The sequence below is a fragment of the Chiroxiphia lanceolata genome, chromosome 3 (genome assembly GCF_009829145.1).
Source record: "Chiroxiphia lanceolata isolate bChiLan1 chromosome 3, bChiLan1.pri, whole genome shotgun sequence".
NCBI lineage: Eukaryota > Metazoa > Chordata > Aves > Passeriformes > Pipridae > Chiroxiphia > Chiroxiphia lanceolata.
In genome coordinates, this window is record NC_045639.1 from 83,744,273 (window position 1) to 83,770,568 (window position 26,296).

Below are 26,296 nucleotides of genomic sequence, written 5' to 3' on the forward strand. Positions count from 1 at the left end.
TTTATGGTAAATAAATCCTAATACTGTGCTGAAGTCAGAGAATAAACTCTGCTTGTATTTAGATGGGGAGTCCTACTTTGTCCTTCCTACTGAAGGGGCAGCAAGCCAACAAAATACTGAAGGTCATTGTAAAAGCAAGTGCAAAGAAAATGTCATTTGTGTGTTTGTAGAGAGGAATTAAGGGTACTTTTCACGACTATGGTGTTTATTGCTAACTGATAACTTATTGTAGCCTATATATTGTTTTTGTCTTTTTTTTTTTTAATTGAAAGCCCTCTTAAAACTGCATTGCTGCTAGAATTATTTTTTTTCCAATTCCTGAAGTTTCTGCTGGAAATATGGAACACTTTCTCCAAAATTTGAAATTGATCTCTAGATTGTACAAAGAGAATGCTCTTTCCATCTCTTTATACTTCTTTAATTCCGTTTTAAACCTTGTAGTTCAGCGTCATTGAAGCATATATAGTTGTAATTCACTGGCATGTGATATGGGAATTACTTTGATTCTTTTTACTTTGCCTGTGCATAGTTATTTTGAAGTATTGGATACTGGAAGAATGTCCATGATTAGGTCCCCCAATCAGCTCTATTTCCTAGTCATCTTTTCCATATGATGACAAAGTAACCTGAAGAAATGACATAGATGGATGTTAAAATCTCTTTTTTTGTTTGTTGTGGGTTTTGTTTGGTTTTTTTGTGGATGTTAGTTTGTTTGTTTCTTACCTGACTTCTGCCAGGAAACAGGAAGTGATCTCCCATCCTTTGATATCCTTGCTTAGGTTGTTTACCTTAGCAGTAGATGTATAAATTACATGATGCCATAGAAATAAGTTCATCTCATCATCTCATATTTACAGTATGTTGTCCAAAAAGACAGCTAGTCTTCAGTTCTATAAGGAATTGGGTAAAGACCATAGGCTTCTGATCCAGTGGGAACTGTAAACCTTGATTTCTTCTTTAAAGATCATTTCAGTTTAATGATCTCTTAAGAGACAAGGTTGATCAACATTGACTAATATGTCACCATGCTTTGCTGTTTCCTGATCCATGATCTTGTTCTGTGTCATACAATACATGTTTTCCCACATGATCACAGCAGCCTAAGAAGAATTATGGCTATACTTGGTAAACAGTCTAGCCAGCAGTCATCTGTCAGCTGTTGTGATAGAAATCCAGGAGTAGAGGAGGGGTAGCATCTCCTTCCTGGGCTGGCAACTGCGCTTTGAGAAACTTGCAGTGTGGGAAAAATCGGAGCTACACAAAAAGTATTGAAAGTGGCAGAACCTTCTATAAACCTTTATTCAATGTAAATAATATGAGTTTCAGGCCAGTAGTGTCTCATACCAGCTTGTAACTCTGACAAGTGCATGTTAGAGTTCATTCTTCAATTTGTCTTTTGGGTGGTAAAAATAGTGGTAAAATTGTCTCCTTTGTAACGTATGAAATGGTAAAGCAGAGCTTGCAAAGACACTGCTGTTAAAGCTGTTACTGCTCTTCCAGGAGCCTTCCAGAGCATTACCCTGCTCTCTGTATATGTATTTTACCGAGTGTCTGCTTGTGTACTTGACAAAAATCATGCACTGCTTTGTTGCACTGTGGAACACAGTATAATGAATGTTTCTTGAAAAGTAGATCATATTTTCTTCCAGGATAAGGAGAAATGCCTTAGAAGTATGTATGAAACTCTGTTCCTAAATGTTTAACCACAGAAATCTGAAATCCCCAAGACTGATCTGACATGCTCAGGTTTCTTCAACTTTTACCTCAGCTTTTTATCAACAAACTGGTTTTTTATTTTGTTTTGATTTTGGGTTTTTGTTTGTTTGTTTGTTTTGTTTTCATGTTTATGCAGTTATTGGTTTGTCTTCACGAAAAGACTATTGTTACTATGTTTTCTTATTCATCTATGATTTCTAGCACTTAGCCTAAAAATCAGTATTTTTATAGGTACTACTTGGAGAGTCACTGGATATAAAATTTATTCATTTAAAATAAAGGATCAGCCTTTATTTACATTTTTGATCTTTCACATATTTCTGGTATACTTGATACTGTTCAGCACAATTAGGACTATTAATGGAAGCTTTATAATTGTCCTGGAATTACTTGCAATTCAATTTAAAATTTTAAAAAAAGTGCAGTAAAGAAAGCAAACCATTTTTGAAACAATATTTATTTCCTATTAATTCAGACAACTGCAGCAAGCATTTGGGCACAGGGTGGATGTATTGAAACGGAATAAATACTGCAGCAGTTAAGAAAGTGTGTATATATTCAAATCTCATTAAGACAAAATGTGCAGTTCTTGGGATCACAGACTTAAATTACATTTGTTCTTGTATTGAGCGGACTGAACACTACATTAAAAATTGTTTCTAAATTTCGTGGCATGTGTTATAGAAAATGTTAGCATTTATGATGGTGTGTAATACATGCATTCTCATGTGTAATTTTTTTAACAATGCTTCTGACATTTTTTCTCAGCTAGGTGAATGCTTTGCGATAGTAAAACCATTTGAAGTCATAGTAAATTACTTTGCTAACCTTTTGAGTAAGCTTTAATGAATTTTATTCTATTATCAGTCAGGTTGCCTGCATAGTAAAGGGAACGAACTTCTTGAATTACATTTGGGTCGCTGGAAAAACACTTCAGAAACTAAGGAGGAGGAGCTCAGCAGCATGTAAAATATTCCCTGTACAGAAGTGTCATAGTGCTCAATTATTTCAAGATAGCATGTAATGTTTAATGAAAGTAGATTTGAGTCTTAAAGGTATAGCATGTAAATTGTGTGTGAAATTAGGAAATCAATTCAAATGTAAAGAGTATGTAGATAGATTTGCAAATCGTTATTTTTCTAAAATGCTGTATTAACTTTTGGTTAAAAAACAATCTTCAGAAAGAATTTAATAATTTTTTTAAACTGAGCTATGACTCATGTTTGCCTGTTGATGGTGTAACTGTTCAAATGGATTTCTGTATTCAAGATGAAACCAGAGATACCTAAATATTGCTTTTCTTGGAGGGTAAGGTGCCTTGTATTGATGAAATTGTTTTATGTTTTTACCTAGGTGATCGTTTCAGGTCAGTGATAGATGATGCTTGGTGGTTTGGAACAATTGAAAGCCAGGAACCTCTTCAGCCTGATTATCCTGATAGCTTATTTCAGTGCTACAATGTCTGGTTAGCAAATTTATCTTCAGTCTTTTATTTTAATTAGTTACTTCATTTGAAGTACTGACTGAGTAGCTTGCTTTCATTAAACTTGGTCATGCATTTCACTGTACCAGTTTATTATAGTATTCTGTGATGTATAGATAAATTATGTTACAAACATTAAATAATTTCATTGTTGAAGCAATATTAGTAGGTAATTTAAGTGTGGTTATTTTCAAGCTGGGACAATGGTGATACTGAGAAGATGAGCCCCTGGGACATGGAGCTGATACCAAGTAATGGTATGGTACCTTAATATAATTTGCTTTACAAGTGCATTTAAGGAAAAAAAAATGTTATATGGTTTTACATAAACAATCCTGTTTCTCTTGGAGTGGGATGAAGGGCCACAAACCAATTGCATTTAAAGAAAATCTTTAAATCAATTATTAAACTGAAAGTGGATTAAGATAAAAGAACTGGGAAAAAACACAGCCATACTTAGACAAACTAACCGTATGTTAAAAATAAAAATATTACAAAAATTATAATAGATAATGTAACAAACAGTTAAAGTTAACTGTAATGTAAAGTTAACTGTTAATGTAATAAACAGTTGAAGTTAACTGTTTGTACAGTTAGGGAGGACTGGAGATAAACCAATGCCCAGTGTCAGCTTGAGGAAGCTGCCTTTTCTAAGACGTGTCAACGTGCCTGCAGACATCCAGTGCATTGCAGATGCAACACGTGCCTCTGAGATACTTTAGTAAGATTTGCTTCCTGTCTGGTCCAGCACGTGTGGCAGATACACGTGCTGCAGAGTGGACAGCATGGCATGGGCACTGTTCACAAACAAAAATGTAGTATTTCTTCTTTTCTCACATAGAATATTGTTATTGATGGGGTTTTTTTGAAGACTTCACAGAACTGAGTAAAAACCATAGTAGAATCTGCATTTTTTACTTGTGTTTCCGTGATACATTTGATAACATTGTCACTCATAAGTAATCATAAATAATTCTTAATTATTTTAAGTTGTAAATGTGTTCATTTCAACTTTTCACTTTAGTTCAAGCCTTCTTTTAGTGGGTACCTCTTTGTCATAAATAAAATACAGGCTTTAGAGTAATAACATGACTAAAATAAATAATCAAAATTGGCAATTAGCCCCTGTTTACTTTCTATTAAGAGGCTAATTCATGTTGTCTTAAGGAAGGAGCAAATGTTTTCAGATAAAGGATAGATACTCATTAAGATAGCTAAACATGCACCTGATTTTTGGCTATATGTACAAATATTGCCAATTGTTACACCTTCTTTAAAAATATAAAAAATGTTAAAGAGGAACACTTTACATCATACTTTAAAAATCTTCTCTTACTTTATAAATTGTCAAAGTTGGTAAGTCCTCAAGGGTGTCAGGGTGATAACTGTTAATTTATATGCTCTAGTTATAGCATTTTAACTCACAAAACTCTGACAAGGTGGAACCATTACCTGGAGAATTTTTTAGCATCAATGTCAAAGTTGTTATCTTAAACTTCATCTGAAAACCGTGTGCCATTCCTTACTAAAATAACTTTTTACCAAGAATATTGGGATTTAACACAAAATAACTCCAAAACCAAAGGCAAGTTTTAACTGTGTTAAAGGAGTGTCTTAGTTGGTTCCAAAATAAATTTTACATTTAGCTATTCAGAAGAGGATAAATCTTGTTTGAAAGAGGACTTGTACACCAAACTGTGTTGTAAGGATTTAAATTTATCACACAGTAATATACAGAAAGGATACTGGATGCATCCAGAATGTCTTCGAGCAAATCAAGAAGTATGCATTTGTTTTAGTTAGTAAAAATTATTATATGATATCTTTGATTTACAGGTATATGTATTACACAAGGTACAAATATTTACGTCTTATTTAGTTTTCATATTACATTCCAGCTGTATTTCCAGAAGAACTGGGAACTAGTGTTCCTTTAACAGATGACGAACGTAGAACACTGCTCTACAAACCTCTGGATGGAGAGTGGGGTTCCAGGACCCGAGATGAGGAGTGTGACCGAATTATTGCAGGGATAAACCAACTTATGACTCTAGGTAAATTCTGAATAATATGAGAAGCGTTTTTGGTTTATATTTTTTAGACTTTGCTCATGTGCACTTCTGAAATTACCAAATGAATGTGATAAGATACACCTTTAACCTCTTGATTAACTGGAACAAAACTTTCTCGTTTCCTTAGTTATGCAAAATGTTGAGGAAAACGTAACTGATTAATTTGAGAAAAACCACTTGCTATTTGGTTGTAGAGCAATTGCTGTTTACAGGCAGTTTCTGAAAAGGTAATTGTTATAATGTTTAACACATCGCTGCAATGTTTGCCTTAATTAAAGATGGTTGTCTCAGTGGAGATCCATCAGTGAAATACAGGCTGAATCATAAGTCTTCTGTATGTCTTTGTGGTGAACAATTGGTGTTAAGTCAGCAGTCATAGCTTTTGTGCTAACAACGGTCATAAATTAAACATATAAGTAGTCACAGATACTTTTTTTAACTGATTTTTTTGAAATACTTGATGCAAACCAGAAAACTCAACTCTTGAAATAATTCAGATCACCTGTATATCCCACATGGCTTCTCTGATGACATACTGCATAAGAAGCTTCCCTTTCCTTCCAAAAGAAAGGAATTACCCGTACAGTGTAGTAAAACAAATTAGAGATTTACATTCAAAGAAATTGTGAGGAAATGAAATTTGAGTTATTTTCACTGTGCTTTCTGAGAGTAATGGTTTTACATTTTGCATTCTGTTGTATGACGTACTGCTTAGTTTGGGATTTAGTTATAGTATCTGTGGTGCGTATTGGTACAAAGTAGCAGTTTCTAGAACATTCAAAAAACTAAACAGCTTCTAGTAGAAGAGCAGTCTGTTTAGCAACATATTTCCTGTTTTTAACGACTTTTGAAAGAGACTTTAAAGGTGGTTTTATGGGTTTGTATTGCAGTATTTTTCCTTGAGTATAAAATATTAGAATGATGTGTGTCTAAGCGCTTGTGATGGTTCTAAGCATAGGAGGGGAAAAAACAACTCTGTTTAGTTGCACAGACTTAAATTGCTCAGTGGTCCTCTAGCATTATGGTAGATTGATTTTTAGGCTTCCTTGCTGATAGGTAGGGACAGGATATTGTCTTTCTGTTTTATTTTGAGGATGGATTTTACCCACCTCTTATGGAGGCTGAAATAGCTCTGTAATTTCTATGGTAAGAATTTAATGCGTTACTTTGTTTAAAGATGCTAGAGTGGCAATATAAAATAAAATGAAACGAGCCCGTGTTGTAAATAGCGATACTGAATTGCATGCCTTCCAATGTGTATAATTTGTATATTCAAACCTACTTTTCAAATTTGTATATTATACAAGAGCTTGACCTATCTCTGAGGAGTGTGGTGCTTCATGCACAACAGAATGGGTAGTCACTGCAGTGACTGTACTTACAGCACACACCTCAGCAAGCACTCTTTTAAGTAGAATATCAGAAATCGTTTGGAATATCTAGAGTAGTTACTGTTACTTTTGGGAAACTGCTACACATTTCAAAAGTGAGGAAATAGCATATGTTGCCTGGGGGTGAATCTTGAAACTGCCATGGGACTTTTGTGGTATATAACTGGGGTTTTGTTGTGGTTTTTTTTTTTTTTTCATTTCATCTAGATATTGCATCTGCATTTGTGGCACCTGTGGATCTTCAAGCTTACCCAATGTATTGCACTGTTGTGGCGTATCCCACAGACCTCAGTACCATTAAGCAGAGACTGGAAAGCAGATTTTACAGGTTAGATCCAAGTCTCAGTTCCTTCTGTAGTATACTGCCAGCTGTATTTTTGGTAGCTCTTTGTCTTGTAACGCCAAACTCTAGGAGATGGGTGCAGGTGTGCGCTTTTAATTTCTTCCATCTTCTGTCCTTGATCTATATTTCCATTTTCTAAAACTCTAAAAAGGATTGAACATCTGTTTCCAAAATGTATTTTAAAATTAAATGGCATTTAAATTCCTCCTTATCCAAAAGACTTGTTGCATGTGAGATTCAAATTACAAGGTTAGTAAAATGACTTTTAGTCCAAAGGATTAAGTTTCCACTTCATAGTTAAAAAAAAAGAAATCTTAAAGATATCACAGGTGGGGTTTTTTTGTCCTAACGTGCTTTAAAAAAAAATAAATCTTGCATTATCACTTAAGCAGCTATACGGAATCTGACTTCTTAAATTATTGGTGTTGAATTATTGGAATTGTTGCACAGCAATGAAAATAAGTCTAGTCTTTTTCACACAGTTTTGATGTTTTCCTAAACTGTGATTGCAATTGCTGTTGGGGTTTTTGTTTGTTTGTTTTTGGAAATTGTTTGTTTGTTTTTATTTGGGTTGGTTTTTTTTTCAGTAAATATTATCTATGTAGCAGTATAGTCCTTTAAATTACTTCTGTTTCTTTGAGTTCTTGGGCTATTTCTAATTTGAAAATCAGTGTTCCTCTAATAGTTCTTTTGAATAAATATGGCTAGCATTTTGTTTTGGCACAAATTTCAAAGTCCATTTGGAATGATTTATATATGCTAAATGAAGATTGAATTCTAAATTAAATTTGCTTTTTCATTTTCAAAAAAGTGCCCCCCGTTTTTTATCATTATAATGAATATTGAACTTAGGTTGTTCCATGTTTATTATGTGATGTGAGTCAATCCAGCTTTCGCTTCTATAATGCACTGCTTTGCCATCAGGTGGAGAGGACTTTTTGCTGAATTTTGTTTCCATTTTCAAAAGAGTAAGCAGTTATTTTTCGTAATCAACACACCATCAATAAATTGGGTTTTATTAGTTTGTAGTATTGCCATGGCCTGGTTAAATAATAGGCAGTCACCCTCTGTTGTTGTTTCACGTTAATTTTTTTTCTTTTACTTTGTGTGGGTTTTTCAGATCACTTGTGGTTTTGGTAGCTTTTCATGAGGCTTACCTTAAAACTTATTTGTCCTTCCTGAACCAAGAGTCTTAGCATGCCTATGTGTTTCTAAATGATGCAAAACAAAACAGAAAAAAAAATTCTTTCCTAGTGACTACTGGCATTGTATAAAACTAAATGCTGGACCCAAGATCATTATTAAATTGCATCTAAATGCTTATGCTATGCTAAACATGTTAAATGATCCCCCACCTAACTCTACAAAACCTTTGCGCAGCATTTCTTTTCATTATGGACCTTTTTAGTATGAAAATACAAGATTGTATGTATTTGTAACTTTTATGCTGTCAGAGTTGTTGTTTTTTGTTTTGGGGTTTTTTTTTAGATTTGGATCTATTTTTTCCAGTTATTTTGTGTGTCATTTTTTATAATGTGGCTATTCTGTAGTTAGATCATTAAGTAAGAGTGGTGTAAGGATCTGATTGTTGTCTATCCATCAGAAAAATGTATACTTTAAAAACATTTTTATTACTATTTTTTAATCCTTAGCTGTGAGTTCAGAGCTGATACAGGATAGGTTTTGTGTATCTTAAAGGAATAATAAAAGGTGAGATGTCACAGCTGAATTTTCCTAAGGGCTGTCAGCTGTATATTCTTAAAGCCATTTGTATAGATTGCACAGAATTATAGCGTGAGAACTGGAAGCCTGAGGAAGCTGCTGCCTTCTGCTTCTGCTGGTCACATAGGGCAGCATATGGCAATGTGCACATTTTCTGATGTAATGGAAAACAGTGGTGGATGGGAAGAAGGATGTAATGTTTTCTCCCCCTGTTCATATACATTGCTAGAAATGAAGTCTTTATTTTTTTCCTTGTCTTTTCCCCTGACTGTTCATGTCCAGGCGCCTTTCTTCATTAATGTGGGAAGTCCGGTACATTGAACATAACACTCGCACATTTAATGAACCTGGAAGTCCTATTGTCAAATCTGCCAAATTTGTTACAGATCTTCTGCTACACTTCATAAAGTGAGTTGCTTAGTAGGTTGGTTGTTATTCTTATCTCTTACCCCAAGATATTTAGCCTTTTCAGATCTGTATCTTAAAGTAAGATGGTTCTGCAGCTTGAATAAGCCTGTTGTCTGCTGTTGGGGCAGAAAAGAATAAAGCTTGTCTTGACACAGAATTCCTAAGTTTGCAAAACAAGATGAAGTTCTATAATACTCTGATTGGCATAGATTGGCATAGCATTTTATTTCAAGAGACTTTCTCCTAAATGATAAGAATGGGTCTGAGTATCTTCATGGAGTTATACATATAGTCATTGATAAGTTATGATTTTGTCTACATGAACATAATTATGGGCATTTAATTCCTAAGTCTAGATTACAATTGATAATGTGATCGAAGATGGTGTTTAATATGTATGCAAGGTAAAAATTGGAGTCTTTGTAGTTGACAGAAATAGTAGTTGTCTTTCTTTTTTATTATTGTCTATAGAAAAACTTAATGAGAAATGTTTAAGATTTTTCAGTCAGTTGACACATCTACAGATCTAAAGTTTGTAAGAACTTACTGTGTCCACTGCCTTGATTTGCTCGTACACAATGAGCACTGTTATTCCCACCTTATAGAAACAGCAAAGATACTTCATTAGTTTAACAAAAAATCATGACATTTTCAGTGATTTACTTTCTTAGTTAAATTGAAATTATTAAATTGAATCATGTTCTTTTCTATTTCATGTGTTCTTAAAAAACATCAGAACTGTGTTATGTATTTGGAAATCTAGGACTGTGACTCCATACATAAATTTTTGATATCTTTTGATATCTTTGATATCTTTGATTTCTGATATTGTCTGGAGAGTGAAAAAGACTGAAATACTTCAGATGTTACAAGTTTTGGTGAAATATACACCATTAGAAAAAGATATGTATCTAAAGAGTTTGTCTATTACTAATTTTGTTCTTTAACATCTGATCATTCTACATTATTTTTTTTCTGATTGATTAAGCAGCTCAGGGTTTTTCAAAGTGTATGTTTTTAATTGGCTTAGCTAAATTAATGCAACACATAGATATTCTTATTTAATAATGGCCTATAGCTTGAGTCTATTAATATACTAATTTAAGTGAACTAGCAATTGATATAAAGCCCAGACTTTTCTTTGTTTTTATGGTTCTAACCGTGAGGTAGAAGGCCTAGACCGTGGAAAGCAAAGCCCATGATTCTAATGAGAGTGATGCATCTGAGAACCTAAGGCTTAGTCTCTTAAGTTACCTAAGTCTCTTAAAAAGCTGAAAAGGGGGAGGAGAGAGTGTTGATGTTGCTTTATCTTTTTTCACCTTCTCTCCCAGCTTTTATAGGTAATTGCAATAGCCTGTATTATGGTGTTAAGAGTTACTGAGTGTTTACAGTTAGAAGTGGTAGAAGTGTCACAAACCACTTTTTTTCCAGTGGTTTGGATTGCTACGTAGTAGAACACCTTGAGGCTTTCCTTTGTATAGGAGCTTTTTATATTAAACAGCAATTGAAAATTAGTGTGTGTTTTAATGGATTAATTATGCAGGTTTATGCAATAATGGTGTTAGTCCTTACACAAATGAACATTGCATTTCAAATGTCTTACATTGTGGGTGCTAATGTATTAAATTGCACTTTTGTACAATAAATTCACTGTAATGCTTCTTAAAAAGCTAGATGGTCCCCAAAGCCCTTTATGTGGCATAGTATTAGATTTTTCTAATGCTGATAAATTTATGGTAAAGGGTTATGATTTTTAATTTTAAAACGTTGACACTGTTAAGTGGTCTATATTTGACAGAGTGCACATAATATTTTACAACTTTTGAGCAGATGACTAGCTTGACTTATTACTGCAGTCGTCTTAGTATTCATATAGCAGTAAAGACATTCTTATTTGGGAATGATTGCATATATATTTTCCATATCCTGGGAAAATTACAATTGATTCCTTAGGCGAAGATGGAAGATAAATATTAGCTTATATTTCTTTTTACACAGAGACCAGAGTTGCTATGACATAATTCCATTATACAATGCAATGAAGAAGAAGGTGTTGTCTGACTCTGATGAGGTAAGTGGTTGTGTCTTAGACATTGGCATTGATACGCTGGAGAAACGGGACCGCTGTCTCTGTCCTATGGAAGACCAAAATACTGGTTTCAGTCACTGTAAGGGAGTGGGGTGTACTTGTCTGTAAATTAAATGTTTCTTTCTGTCAGCTGGGAAACTGGGTGAAAATCCAGCCTCTTGTCCTCCTTTAGTGCAGAGAGCTTTAATGGATTGCTGAAGAATTTAGATGCTGCTTAGATTTCTGAGAGGTTCTCAAAACTGACAGTCACATGAAATGCTTCTCAAAGGGACAGGAGTAGGACTATAAAGACTCAAATTACAAATGAAGTATAAAAGAACTCATCTACTCATATATGCTTATATTTTTTAACCTTTTTGTGCGACTCATTATCTTGCTCAAAGGAAGAAGAGAAAGATACAAATGTGCCAGGCACTTCCACTAGAAAAAGAAAGGTAAATATTCTTAAGATTTTTTACTTTGTATTTTGTAGTCCTATAAATAACTATAAATGTATTTGTAAACAATGAAATGTAAAACTGAAAATGTTTTTATTATTGTGTAATATCAGCTTTTTGAAAGTTTTTGTTGTTCTACTGAGCTGTTCAATGTAAAAGCATTTCTGTCTGTGCTGCTGCATGTTGTGAATTCATTTATATCCTGTGGGGAAACCTTTTTTGTTAGTTTTTGTAAAAGCAGCTAGTTTCTTTAATATACATCAGGCAATATTGTCATTTCAGGATCATCAGCCAAAGCGGCGGCTACGTAATAGAGCTCAGTCATATGACATTCAGTCATGGAAGAAGCAATGCCAGGAGCTGCTGAATCTCATTTTTCAGTGTGAAGACTCTGAACCATTTCGACAACCAGTGGATCTTCTTGAATATCCAGTGAGTATTTTAGCTGGCTATAATCCAGTTCTTAGGTGGTAGGTGTGTTTTTTCCGGCTTTGACCGTATTTCCATCTCTTTCAATTGGATCTTCAGGCAGCTGCAGTAATAGAATTTTTTTCAGTGCTTCACTGTCACTTGAAAATAATTTATATCGTCTTCTTAAAGTAATTTCAAAATAAGTTATACTTCTCTGCTCTCTCAGATACTTAACTTGCAAAATATTTTATATTCAGGGATGCCTATGTTGTTAAGTAAATTACAGCTTTTTAAGTAAATTACAGTTTTTGCAATTAAGATGTCTTTCATTTTCTGAGTTAAAAATAGTCATATATGAAATGCATATGTTTGGTTGTTGAATGTGACATGTCAGGGATCATTGTTTTTTATTCAGAGGTATAAAAACTAAAGGTAATTTTATGTGACAACTTTAAGTAACAAAGCAAAGGTTTTGCTTACTTTCTAGCATAAGTTTTTCTTTAAAATATCACTCGAAGGTGATTGACTTCAGGGAAATTAATTTTCTCAGAGAAAAGAAATGTTTCTCTTTTGGAAGTCACTAGTAGGTCTGTCTTGATGCTTCTGCAGCCGTTATTTTTGAAGTACCCTAAACTTTATGCCACGACCAACTACAGATGGGCTGCTGTGTTTGAGATCCTCAAATGAGCTGATGGAGAGCACTATAGTAGGCTTAGGCATGAAACACACTGCTCCCTGGTGTCACAAACCTGTTTAACATTCATAGGCACTCCTGCAGGTTCTGTTGGATGGATTAAGTTAACTTTTTGGGTTATTTTGGTATTTAAGGTTTTTGTTGTATGGATATTGCTCTGTTTTTTCCATAGCCTAGAAAAATAGTCCTGTCATTGGCTTGATCTGGCTCCTATTTAAGCCCATGGAGTTTTCAGTATTTTAATATTACTTTCCTAAATTGTCAGGTCTCCATTTGGGAAACTACTCAGGTTTCAGAAGGATGTGATAAGCCTCTGATCAGATTCAAGTATTCAAACTTCATATTTTAAAGCTAATATATGTAAGAACATTATTAGTCTTAGTCCCAAGTTTGAGCTTTTAAGCCATCCAGAAAGCTTGTAGTCACACTTTTCATATCACTGGTACCTTCATGTCAGTGTGTTAGTAATGTAATCCTTAGGACACGAAATTCTGAGCTCTGCATTTCAGTATATCTGTTTAGAAAATGAATTAAATCATCTGCTGGTTAACTTCTGATGCTGGTCCTGTTGATTATATCTGTGAGGACTTATGTTGTGTATGAGTGGAAAGGGGCAAAACATCTTTAGCAGTCTTCCACACCTATTTAAATAGGACATTTGTGTTAAACAGGTTTATCAAATGCATCTGAAAGAAAATGATATGTTAGGGCTTGGAAAAAAATTGTAATAAACTGCTTTGCTATTTCTTAACAGGATTACAGGGATATTATTGACACTCCTATGGACTTTGCTACTGTTAGAGAAACACTGGAAGCTGGCAACTATGAATCACCGATGGAGTTATGTAAAGATGTGAGACTTATTTTCAGCAATTCCAAGGCCTATACACCAAGTAAAAGATCAAGGGTAAGACTTTATTATTTTCTATTGTTGTTGTTTAAAAAAACCCACTTATATCTGAAAAAATATAGAACAGAAAAAGCAACTGTAATTTACTTTTAAAATCAAGTTTAATTATTTCTGATCTTCAAACTTGAATATTTCTGAGACACTATTACAGCTTTGTATTTTAAAGGAAAGGAATGTGTGCTGTTTAAATGCCATAAGTTCTGATGTTCTGCATGTGTGTTTCAAAAGTGTATATTAGAAAGTGGATCTAAAGGGAGAGCCACATTGAAGGAAAGATTTGTAGAAACATGTTTATGGGTACAATAGTGGAATTTAACTGTTATTTTGGGGAAGAAACTTGACTTTCAAAACAAAAAACCACACAGCCCCTCCACCTTGGAGGTTGCCCCAAACTGAAATATCCAGGTATAGACAGCAGAGGATGTTGAAATTCAATGTTGTTCACCACTATGCAGTGCAATTGTAATGAAGCCCTTAGGATTTCTGGGAAACAGGACTGTCTTTACATAGTTTCAGCCTACAAAGCTATTCTTGGATGCCCTGCTTGTAGTATCTGTGAGCAGTTAATTTATAAATGCATACTTACACACATTCAAGGCTTTTGTGTAGCTTTTCTTCTACTAATATGTGTTAGGTGTTCAGACTAGAATTATTAACAGCTTTTATGTTTGGCTGTTCTAAATAGCAAATTAATTATTAGGACTTCATTGTTTTAAAACTTGGGGACAAATTTCATAGCAGGCGAGTAGAAAGACGGACTGATCAACGATTACTCTCTCTTCAGTCAGTAGCAGACAAACCCACTCACTATTGAGACTGCCTAAAAATCAGTCTTTTGGTTGCATTAAATGGGATGGATTTGGGGAAAGTCTGGATTCTTTTGTAGTTTTTCTCTCTCTCCTTGATCTCATCACACCTGTTGTCTTAGCTCTGTGTGATTTCATAGACCCTTCTGACATTTTCATTCTTTTTTGTGTTTCTTCCAAACAAACCTATTGTTGAGTCTGGTACTTATATAGTTTGGTGTGTCATTAGGTAGGCAACTGTTCAATATTCTAATATGGCGTTTCATATTCTAAGAAGGTGCTGTGTCTCCAAGTACCTAGGCAGGTCACTTTGGTGGGGCTTTTTTTGTTTCCAGAATTAATAACAACTGTGCTCAAATACTTAGTTGTGATCTAAACTGAATTTGGGAGTCACTATAAATCATTCAAGGCTAGAGATGGGGAAAAAAGATGTGCACCTACATAATTTCAATACATTTATTGTACCTGTTGAAACCAACTTACTTGTAGAATTAATTCATCCATAAAAGGAATAGATTGATGTTCAAATATAGAATATAAGGATGAAACTTAATGCAGCAGAAAATAAGATTTCTTGACCCTAGGTATGATACAGTAAAATTACATTAAGGATCTCTTTGTAATTTCTGTTGAAGCTAGAAAGGGGTAGTACATTCTGGAAAGGCAGTTGTAAACATGACTTTTCTAATTTTTTCTTTTTTGTGTCATCTTCAGTTGTAATATACTTTTCAAAACCATGAAAAAAGTTGAAAGCAAACCTACACATGGGTTAATGTAAATGTGTTGAGACAGACTGTAAATTTCCCTAAAACATTTCCATATTAATCACTTTACTTTTCTAGCTATTGTTCAATGATAAATAAGTAAAATGATGCTCTGGAAAAGTATAAAACTTGTTTACTGGCTTTTCTTTTTTAGATCTACAGCATGAGCTTGCGCCTTTCTGCTTTCTTTGAAGAACACATAAGTTCGATTTTATCGGATTATAAATCTGCCCTACGCTTTCATAAAAGAAATACAATAAAGAAACGAAGGAAAAAAAGAAGTAGAAGCAGCTCAGTTTCCAGTAGTGTTGCATCAAGGTACATTAATTCTTTTACAGCATTGATGAAATGTTATGCAAGTTTGACATACCTAAATAGAACCTAGTGTGGTTTTTTTCTTAATCCTTCCTTTACTATTCCCTATATTGCAGAATGATAGCTTTGACATGCAAGTCCCTATGACGTGGAAGAGTTTTAAACTTTACTTAGAGCTATCCTAGTGTAAGTGCTTAAAATTCAAATACCTGCTAAACATACAGTAAAACAGCATTGTTAGGATAGCGGTGGCATCATGCTTTGTCATATAACTATAGTATTTATTGTAAAGATTCACTTTTCAGAAGCTCACAACTTACATGAATTTCCACAGTAAATGTCATGTTTTTAACATACTTCATACAGAGGTGATTGTTTTACTCCCACGATCTCAGACACTAGCATTTAATTTTATTTATTCCTGTAAAATGAAAAAGTGGTCATCCAGGATACAAATTGTTCCTCCTTTTGCAGTCCTGAAAGGAAGAGGAGATTAATAAAACCTCAGTTGAAGGCAGAAACTTCCACCACTTCGTCGTCTTCTGCACCTGCACGGTCAACAGCACTGAGACATGCTCCGCCTCAGATGAATGGAAAAGCGGCTGAAGCCTCTTCCCTTGTGCGGACTAGAAGCAATAGGGGGATAACAGATGTGGCTGTTACAGAGCAACCATCTACTTCTTCAGGAGCAAAGCCTTTAACTATAAAGCCTTTAATTACAAAGCCTAATACTACTGCAGGGTCAGGAAAGTCAGGCAAGTTGGATTTTTTTTTTAATTAAGCAGGGAATGTTTTCAAAGATAAAACTGACTTTTTGGAAATCTGTTACATTTCTCTCAATTAAGACTAGTTCTGTTTTCAAGCTGATGGGCCTTTGAGGCTCTTCCGAGGAAAACTGAACAAGTTAGGCTGTGTTGTTTTATCTAGGAAGCTTTCTTCCTTCTGGATCACTGACTCAAATTGTTTGTTTGTAGTAGAACATGAGTTCCATTTTAGTCCAACAAGATTGAATGTGGTATAAACTACTGGACTTACATAATTTTTGTTTTCTTTTTATCCTTCTAGTACTGGAGAATTCAGCCAAACATTCCAAGAACCAGAATATTGTATCAAACCCTACCCCATCAGATTGCAGTCATAACACTAGGAATAACTCCACTAGAGAAAATCCTGAGAAAGAGAAGCAAATCAAGCGCAAAGTAAAATCTTCCACTGTTAATCAACAAGGTACCAAATTTCTCTGGAACTTCTCCCTGCCCCACCCCAGTTATTGATGTAGTGGCCGTAGTGTTGTACTTTAGTTGTGGTAATTTGGAGGTGGGGAAATTAGGATGCATTATGATTTAGCAGAATGGGGAAGTCTAATGGAACAACTCAGACACAGTTTCCTTCTTGATGAATTAGCACAGTTTTGACTATTCTTAACACCATTTCCATGGTGTGATCACTGTTGTCTAGCTTATTTTGATATGTTAACATATCTGTGCCTTCATTTAAAATATTACGAAGATCATGTTAGGAGTTCTGAAATTCCAAAGCAGACTTCTGCAGGGTCATGCTTTAAACCCTGTGTGTTTAACCTCATAACATTTTTGTGGGTTACATTTGGTTCCGTTATGCTGAGTGTGGTGACATGCTGTGCAGCCATGAGTGTAAAGGTCAGAGCATCCCAGCTGCAAATTAGTTCTTTCACTTTTTTCCACAGAAAATTGAACTATGCAGTATTTACTGCTTCTGTTTAGTACATTTGAATGGACTGCTCAGACCTACGTTTCATGAAATCTCTCAAGTGAGCTTGCCGGTCTCTTGATGTCTGAATACCTTAAAACTCAAAACTTCTGTGGAGACTGAAATAAGATCTTCTAGTCAAAAAGCTTTCCTGTTTATGAAGGAGCTTTGAACTGTTAAGAAGATGCTTGAAGCAGCTAGATCCATGAACCATCTTTTCTCTGAAGATGGGAGACACAGTAGTCTTAGTCTGCAAATTGGGCGCCCCCTAATTAATCTACTTACTCCTTGTAGTCCTTCTTTCCCCAAGGATTTTCTGTTCTTTCTTAGTCTTCCATGCTTCTGAAAAAGTAGCTTGTGGTCTGATAAGTTAAATCATCTGTCTATTCCTTGTAAGCTCTCTCACAAAGGGCCCAGCTTGTTACCGTGTTGCATGGCTAAGTATGCACCTTTTATAGGACTGGGTGTTTGGTTGGATCAGAGGTATCTGAATGTTGTTGACATGGACACGTCCCTCCCGCACATCCCCTCATATGACAGAGGAGGCCTGTGCGTTCAGTGCGTGATGGTGCACATTTGAACACAGCAGGAGCTGTGCATGGGTGTTCCATAGAAGGACTGAGGAACTATCATGCTGACTATGAGCCTGTTCTTCTTGGCCATGTTTTAGGCAAGGGCTGTGGTATCAGAACATCTCCCTAAGAGGTCCTGTGACATGCCCTGCTAAGGCGAGTACCCCTCACCTGATGAAAACACACCCTATAAAATGTCAAAGCAAGTACATCTGCTGTCTGTCAGTGTGAGAAATCTGTGCAAATTGCATATAAAAGATGCTACCTCAGGCTGAAAGAAACTGGTTTATTTCTCCAGAGATTACCTGCTGTGAAGGATTCCTGATCCTTACAGTAATGCTTCTTGAGCAACTTTTTGCTGTTGTGGATACAAAATAGGAGTTTTGTCCACTGGTGTTGTATCAGCCAAGAAAAACCCCTTAGGTGTTCCCCTTTTTCCCTTTTTTTTCCCCCTGGGTTTTTCCTGGGTTTTTTGTTTGTTGTTTCCCCCCACCCCCCAGCTACTGTGTGCTAAACTCAACTAGAAATTGGTTCTCCTTGCATATGAGAATGAAACTCTTTGAGCTCTACTTTGAATTTCTCAGATTTTGACAGATTGGCGATCACTGTGAATCCTTTCAGATATTTTAGTAGGGGCTTTATTAAGGCAGTGTGAAAATGAATGTAAATGCAAATCTGTTATGTGACATGTACTTGCATTTCTTTACAGCGGATTGCAAAAATAATGCTTTGGCATCAGGAAGCATTCAGGTGAATGGACATGGGGGACAACCTTTGAAACCTCCAGTTAAAAGAGGTCCTGGACGGAAACCGAAGGTGGAGACTAATAACAGTAGCTGTGAGGTGGTGGTGCACAAGAAAAGAGGCAGGAAACCAAAAAAGCTACAAATTGTTGAACAGCAAAAGGTTGCAGAGCAGAATACAATCCAGACCACAAGGGATATACCAGAAGAAGCCTCTGTTTCTACTGCATGCAACTCTCTTTCTGAAAATAATGTGAAAGAAGACTTGTTACAAAAAAAAGGCCGTGGGGGTAGAAAGCCAAAAAGGAAGATAAAGACCCGTCAGCCAGGCTCGGACCTCTTAGTTCCTGCGAATGTTAAAATGCAAACAAGAAGCAGGAGGAAAAAGACACATGAGCCCATGGAGGAGGGGTCTGAAGAGCTTAAAGATTCTGAACCTCACATGAGAACTAGAAACCAGGGTAGGAGGACAGCCTTTTACAATGAAGATGACTCTGAGGAAGAGCAAAGGCAGCTATTGTTTGAAGACACCTCCTTAACTTTCGGAACATCAAGCAGAGGCAGAGTCCGAAAGCTGACTGAAAAAGCAAAAGCTAATTTAATTGGTTGGTAATTTTTACCAAGGGTTTTACTTCAGAATGCTATGAAGCAGGTACAGTTAAGGAACAGCAGAACAGACTTCTTCTTCCCTGCTGCTATTATGGGTTAGAAGAGTATGTTCTGATGTGGGGAGAAAGATCTAGCAAAAAGATAAACTGAAAGAACATTCTTTGAAAGAAATATATATTTTAAACTTTTGCTATTTATTGCCCTCCAAATAGGTTATACATTTCAACAGTCATTTTGTTCACAATTGAGAATAATTGAAGCAATTTCTGACTGACGTACAGAGTTGATAACTACTCTGCTGGAGTAGTACATAATATCTCTACGCAATTGAAAAAAGGTGATGGTACTTTTAATTGCCACAAACTGAAAACAAAGTCTATTTTTGACCAAGCAAGGTACGCTTTGATTGTAAAGTCAAGTCGCCTAGGAAGGTAGACTTTGACAAAAAGTGGCAGTAAATTCACTTACATTTCTATTAAATACAAAATACCAAACTTTGCTAATCTGAAAATGTTTAATTTCAGTTGTGATGGAACGTTCAGCTGCAAAAGAAGCCTAGCACAGGCCATTGGTTTATCCAAGTTCTGCCAAACATAGCAAAAATGTAATCACAAGTATATATATCCACATTGGAAAAAGTTTGACTAATGTCTAATTTTTCAGACCTTGATTCTTGTATCAGTCACTAAATCTCTGTTTATTGTGCCAAAGACTGAGAATCAGTGCAGTGGAAAGCCTTTTTTTCTTTGAGTGTCAGTACAGCATACCATTTGCAGTGATAAAAGCTGTGTCTTGTTTTAAATAGTAAATTGTTAACATTGTTCTGAAATGTATCTTTTTTGGTACTTCTGGTAGAAAATAATGCACTGGTGGGGTCCTTTGACAGAGATGTTTTAGTCTAAATGTATAATTGGTTAAAGGATTCAAGGAAATTACAGGACAAGTATGGAATTATGATGTTTACTTTCTGATCCAGATTGATAGTTGTTTCTACAACTTAAGACATGCTCAAGAGGCTGAAATGACCTACAAAGAAGAGTGTATGTGTATATATTAATATATACATAAACACATACATCTAAAATATTACCCAGGTATAAGTTTTTTTCAGGATTTTTTAGATAGCACTAGAATTGAAAATTTTAAAATGTCATACTTTATAGTTTAATTTTAAGGGGAAGATTGGTTATTTTCAATTATTAGGGTTAAAAGGCCAAATCACTTTTTATGCAATCATGTTTTATACAGTGGTCTCATTGCACATTGTGTTTTTCTGCACTTTTTATGGTATATCACGCTGACATAAGTCAATATACACCCTAAAGAAAAATTCCATTTAATGATTGTGCCTTGTATTCTATTATTTCTTGCATCCTTACTAAAATTAAGTTGTCTATTGTAAATGATAACTATATGACTTAGGGGAATGTATTGTTATATGTACTGCTCTGGAAAAGAAAAGCAGTTATTTATTTGTTTATGGTACATTTAGTTATTTTATACCTTTACAAACAAACCTTAATACCATTTTGTATCACTTAAAAAAAGTATTGTCCAGTTCCAAGTTAAAAATACATAAGTAGTCATATTTACTGAGATCTGGTATGGTACAAAAATGTAACCAAAATTTTCTGGTTATACTTTTTTTTTTTACACAAACATCATCTGCAATGTCTAGAAGGGAGGGCATGCAGAATTAAGACCTTAAATTTGCACAGCTTCTGTATTTGTATTTGAGGCCTGATTCTTCACTCTTTATTTTCTTACCGAGAAAAGGTTTCTAAGTTTGAACAAAGAATATTGGTATTTGCCACCAAGAGAAATATGTTACTGTGGATAGCAAATTAGTATCCACCATACCTAGTTTAAGGTAGTTCATTTTACTACAAAAAGTGGCTAAGTAAGATATTTTCCAGATCTTCTTTGAATTGTTATGGATTTGAACTTGGGGAGCACGGATTAGTTTTTATTTCATGTGTTGGCATATTTATTTTTTCTAACAAGTATTTCTTTATCATTCAATTAAAATGGAGTTGCTAAACATGTGGTAAGATAACAAGCTACAGTTGTACAATTGCAATACAGCTTCACAATTCAAAACTGATTGATTCTGCTTGTTAATTTTGTCAGATCTCATTGATGAAGGCAATCATTTGAAAATGTGTAATTTCCTGATGTTATCTGCATTGTAATATATAAAACAGATTATATCTAAAATTCATCTTCTGTATTTACTCTGTTTGTAATGATGTTTTATATGGCATGTCTATGTATATATTTATATATCAAAAATACCTTGTAAGTAAGTTTTGGAGACTGAGATAATATACGTTCCCTTAATAGTAGGTAGAAGATTAAACATCTTAATTTTGCGAGGATAGAAAGCCTTACCTGCAGAACATGGGTACTGCTTCCCACCCAGTAATATCGGTGACTTTAGCCAGTAAGTTTTTAATTTGTATTAGACACATTAATGTTTTTCCTTTTAAAATAAATTGTTGATAATTTGGGTCAAATTTTTTTATAGAAGCAACACTAGAAGTTTATTAGAAATTAATACCAGATTTATTTAAAAGTTATATTTTTATAATTTAATTCACTAGGTTGCAAACTTTATTTATGAGACTTTAGTCACCATCAGACTGTATTTTGGTTGGGGAAAAATTTATTATTTGAAGTGATGTGAGATACTGTATCAACACAGAAAAAGAGCTTTTGATTACATAGTCTTTAAGTTTTTAAATGTGAGCAATAAACTTATTGGTCAGTGTTGAAATAATTTAAGAACTATAATTATATGCATGTTTTATAATGCCATCTCAAGTACCTAACAACTGGTTCAGAAAATGGACTATCAAAATCTCATGTGCTTGTTTCACATTTGCATTGTAAATAACATACAACTTCATAGTTACATACACATAAATGATCTGGCAGCAATTAACTCAGTTTTATTCATTAAATTTGTTTATATTTGACATGGATATGAGGATACTGTTCTGGTATTTCTGTGCTATACTGGGAGACGTTAAAATTGGTATTTACTGCTGAGTGGTATCATAATAACAGTGTGTTCTCTAACCACCAATGAGGAAATAACTTCTGCTTCTGTCATAACAGTGGGCTCTAAATGTTTAACAGGAATCATTGTACCTGTGCCTACATACTTAACAACTCTTTATCCACTTTGTTTCTGTTGTTAGTGTGTTCTCTGGGAACTGAACTGAAATTTTACCACTGTGTAGTGTTCATTATTATTATTCTCAATATTGAACTAGAGCTCTTCGTCACTCGGCAATGACCAGTGATACAACTTTACAGAGAAATGTCTTCCTCCGGTGATTAGACTGCTGTGATAAAGATTTACAGGTGTTTATTTGTACAGTGTCTGGTTTGTACCTGTGATTGGTTTGTTGATAGACTTGTAAGATTGAGTTGGTTGAGTTAAATATTACTATGGCTTAATATTTGTGAAACTATTAATTGATAAAGGACCCTGATGCAGCACGTAGGATATATTAATATCTATTAAAAAATAAATTGTAGTGTAGAGACAGCTTATTCACTGTATTGCTGTACAAATATTTTTAAGCATCAGTTCTGTGCCAGAGGCTTTTGTCTTACCAAAGAAGGACTACATGCAACACAAAAAATACTCTGTCCATTCAGTAATTTCAAGCTTGTTACAATTTTTACACCACATTGTTAAATATTTTGCTCACATTTGTTGGATTGCGGACTATAAGTAAATGCTTTAGCATGTCATTTGAATTTAGGCACATGTTAAATGGTTGACTGGTTCTATAAAAGCAATAGGTGTAACTGGATGGGACCGTTTCACCCTCTACTTACATAGTAGATAAGAGGTTAGAGATTTTTAATCTCACTTTCATCAACATTCACATTCGATTTTGTAGCATGTGAATCTTGCTGAGGTAATTTTAACATTGCTGGTCAATCGAGATGCAGCCATACCACAATTGTGTCCTGAGTCCTTACCTTATTCTGAAGTAGTATATATTGTCCACGCTAGTTTTTCAAAGGTTTTACTTTTTGCCTTTTTTTAACAAGAGTGTTTAAAAATAATTTAATTCTGCTACAGTGCTGTGATGCAGAAGGTCGAGGGTCTTAAAACCTCACCTAGAAACAGCAAAAGCTCATTTTCTGTTTACTACCTAAATGAAGACAAATTAACTGTGTAAAATTAGTATATATTTTTTTTTATCCCTGAAGCTCTTGTAACAGACTGGTTTCCAAGGGGACCTAGATATTCAACTGATAAAAGGGCTGTTAGTTTTCTGCTGTAAATTATTGTATATACGTGTTTGTTTGTATGCAGAGGAAAGCGTATTACATTTCATAAAATTGGCCAAGGCTTAACAATGTGTTTCCAATAACAAGTCTGGCATTGACAGCTTACGTAGCTTCCTGTTTTTGAATCATGAGTACAGCTTGTTCACTTTCTGCTGTCCGGGGAAAATAGCAGGTAGCTTTTAAACCAGAGTTAACCTCTAGGTGCTCTTGTGTTTCTGCTAATTTTAATGCAGGAATTCACCATGTCATTTTTACAGTGTGTTGGATGAGAAAACATGCCAGGAAGCTAGATTAAAAGACATCTTAAATTGCAGAAAAAAAGGCGATTGGCTGCTTCCCCCCCCTCCCTGCCCCTTTTCCCAAGGTTATAAGAGCCTCAAGGCACTCCAGAAGAGAAACCTTATATGCTGCAATAAAATAAGGGTGAAGAAATTTAGCTTTTAGGAGGTACGTAGTCAGACAAGTAGTCATTTGGATCCTTTTTAATGCAGATAAATACATCAGGAAATTCACTTCAAATAATTCAAATAATACATTTTAGGGAGGGAAAGTACACTGAAAAAACAAAGAATAAAGTCATTCAAAATAGGGGTAGAAAGAAATAGAAGTACCTGTCATGTACTGTGTGATGTACATGTGCTATTTTGTGCTTACAACTGCACGTGTTGGTTTGCTAATGCATTGAGACCATACAGAAGTTACATTTTTGGACCATACTAAAACTGCAGAAGTGTGGTGGACAACTGGATAATGATCTTGCGTGAACTAAATTCTGTCATAATGTTTCAATATGTATAGAATGGAGCTCAACTTCAAGTAAATTACCTAGAAAGGTTAATTTTAAAACTGACACATTTTCAGATTAAAAATTACGCTTATTTTGTACAGAAGTATGTAAAACAAAAATCTGTTGTATGTAATGAGTAACAGTTTTGAAAACTATAATTCTTTAGCTTTATCAAGGCTTTTTTCCTTCCAGAAATCTAGATTATCATGTTATAACCTGAAGTATCTCACCAGGATAACAGTGCCCTTTCTTTTTGTACATATGGATTGGAAATTTCTTTACTGTTATGTGGACACTTTCTATGTTAGTTTTGATGCATAATACTTTGAATCCTTTTATACAAACTAGAATGTATGTGTAAGAATTACTGTCACTGCAATGTAGTAACTACAAACTTATTTTTAAATAAATAGAAAACATGTTTTTCTAAGCTGTCCAACAGTGTTTGTTTCTATCTAGTAATTTACTGTGTTATGGGACAGTTGCTTATGTGTTTCTCAAAACGGCCTAAACTCAGTTTGTTTTGATTCCTTATGGAATATGGTATAGTGGTATATGGCAATATGGTATAGCGTTTGTGTGGGAACAGACAAAATTACAACCGGAGTGTGCTCTGATAGAGATCAAAGTTTGCTATTTTGTAGGGGTTTTCACTAAACCCTGCAGTTCTGGAGGCCATATAAAAGCAGTAGCATCTGGCACTGAAGACACCATGTTGCCACTCCTCTTAGCTCACTTTCATATGTGCAGCAGGGTACCCACCCCTAATCCTCCAGAAAGCCTTCCTTGTTCAAATAACAAAGGTTTGTACCAGAGCTAGGTCCAGTCTATGGATATCTGTGCTTCCCAACAACTCTAGAAGAAGCTAAAAACACCTAAGCAGAGAGAAGTTCCCTCCTCTCTGCCCGTAGAGTACTGGTCTTCAGTCTAGTTGCCCTGAGTGGGTGGTGCAAGGAAAAGGCAATACAGGGTGTATTTGCACAAAGCTGCAGGGTTGGTTTGTTGATATCTACATGTTTCTGCCCGATAGATGCAAGACAAAAGAAATGTTTGGTATTTCAAATACTGCCACTATGTGGATTCTGTTTAATTTCATGTGTTACTTACTTCCTCCTTATGTACCTTACCTCAAAACACAAGGAAGTGACGGAAGAGAGAGACCCTTACCTCACAGATGCAGGTATGTGTGCTGCTGGGTGATGGGAATGGGGAATGGTCACAGCAGAATGAACTCCCTCCCTATTGCTTTCCAGACTCCACGTTGAGTCTAGCAAAAGCAAGACTTGTTTTAGCAGATGAGGAGAAACCTGTTGTCTCAATGATCCACGTGAGTTTTAGTAATTGGCCTGTTCTGCTTGGAGAAAATAAATTTAGAATACTGAAAATGTAACACATTTTCTTCTGTGCTTCTGGTACATAGTACATACTGGAGCTGGTAGTTCTATTGTATGTGCATTTTCAGTATGGCAGCATTATTATAATAGTGGTGTGCTCATCCAAGCACAAGCCACCCCAGGTCCACGGTTCTAGTTTTGTTACTGAGAATAGTCTTAAGCAGTTAATAATTTTTTCTTTATTTTGAAAATATCTTTTTGTGCATAACTCTGTACAAAATCCTTAAAATACGATTGTATCCCAGTTCTCATTCCTGTGACAAGTATCTTTTTGAAACCTGCTGTGGTTATTTTTCTTTGAGTAGAAATCAAGACTTTGCTTAGGATTAACAGATGCTGTGAAATGTTAGTATCTGACAGCAAGATGCTGACTGTGCCGGTACTAATGCTTCATTACCTTGTTAATACCATTTACTCCTGTTGGATCATAACACTCATTAAATGAAGGAAATTGTGTAATCATTGACCATTTTCTTTTCAAAGTGGAAAGTTTTTATGCCAAAACCTGTGTTATTTCCTGCTCTAGCTTTGCAAAATAGTTCTTGTCATTTTTCCCAAAGACAAATGAGCAAAGTGTAATGGTTTTAA

At 34.9% G+C, this 26,296-nt stretch overlaps 1 protein-coding gene across 2 annotated transcripts in view; it reads left to right on the plus strand.

Annotated features, from left to right (window-relative positions):
- Positions 1-24,744, plus strand: part of PHIP (pleckstrin homology domain interacting protein) — a 106,750-nt gene extending 82,006 nt beyond the window's left edge. For both annotated transcript variants that reach the window (XM_032681208.1, XM_032681207.1), the window contains exons 28-40: positions 3,070-3,181; positions 3,395-3,456; positions 5,098-5,253; positions 6,870-6,990; positions 9,010-9,135; positions 11,134-11,206; positions 11,608-11,658; positions 11,944-12,093; positions 13,521-13,673; positions 15,401-15,564; positions 16,036-16,316; positions 16,627-16,788; positions 18,571-24,744. In XM_032681208.1, the coding sequence (XP_032537099.1) occupies positions 3,070-3,181; positions 3,395-3,456; positions 5,098-5,253; positions 6,870-6,990; positions 9,010-9,135; positions 11,134-11,206; positions 11,608-11,658; positions 11,944-12,093; positions 13,521-13,673; positions 15,401-15,564; positions 16,036-16,316; positions 16,627-16,788; positions 18,571-19,217 (2,258 nt within the window). In that variant the 3' untranslated portion in view covers positions 19,218-24,744. The remainder of the gene's footprint in view (positions 1-3,069; positions 3,182-3,394; positions 3,457-5,097; positions 5,254-6,869; positions 6,991-9,009; positions 9,136-11,133; positions 11,207-11,607; positions 11,659-11,943; positions 12,094-13,520; positions 13,674-15,400; positions 15,565-16,035; positions 16,317-16,626; positions 16,789-18,570) is intronic.
- Positions 24,745-26,296: the final 1,552 nt, after the last annotated feature.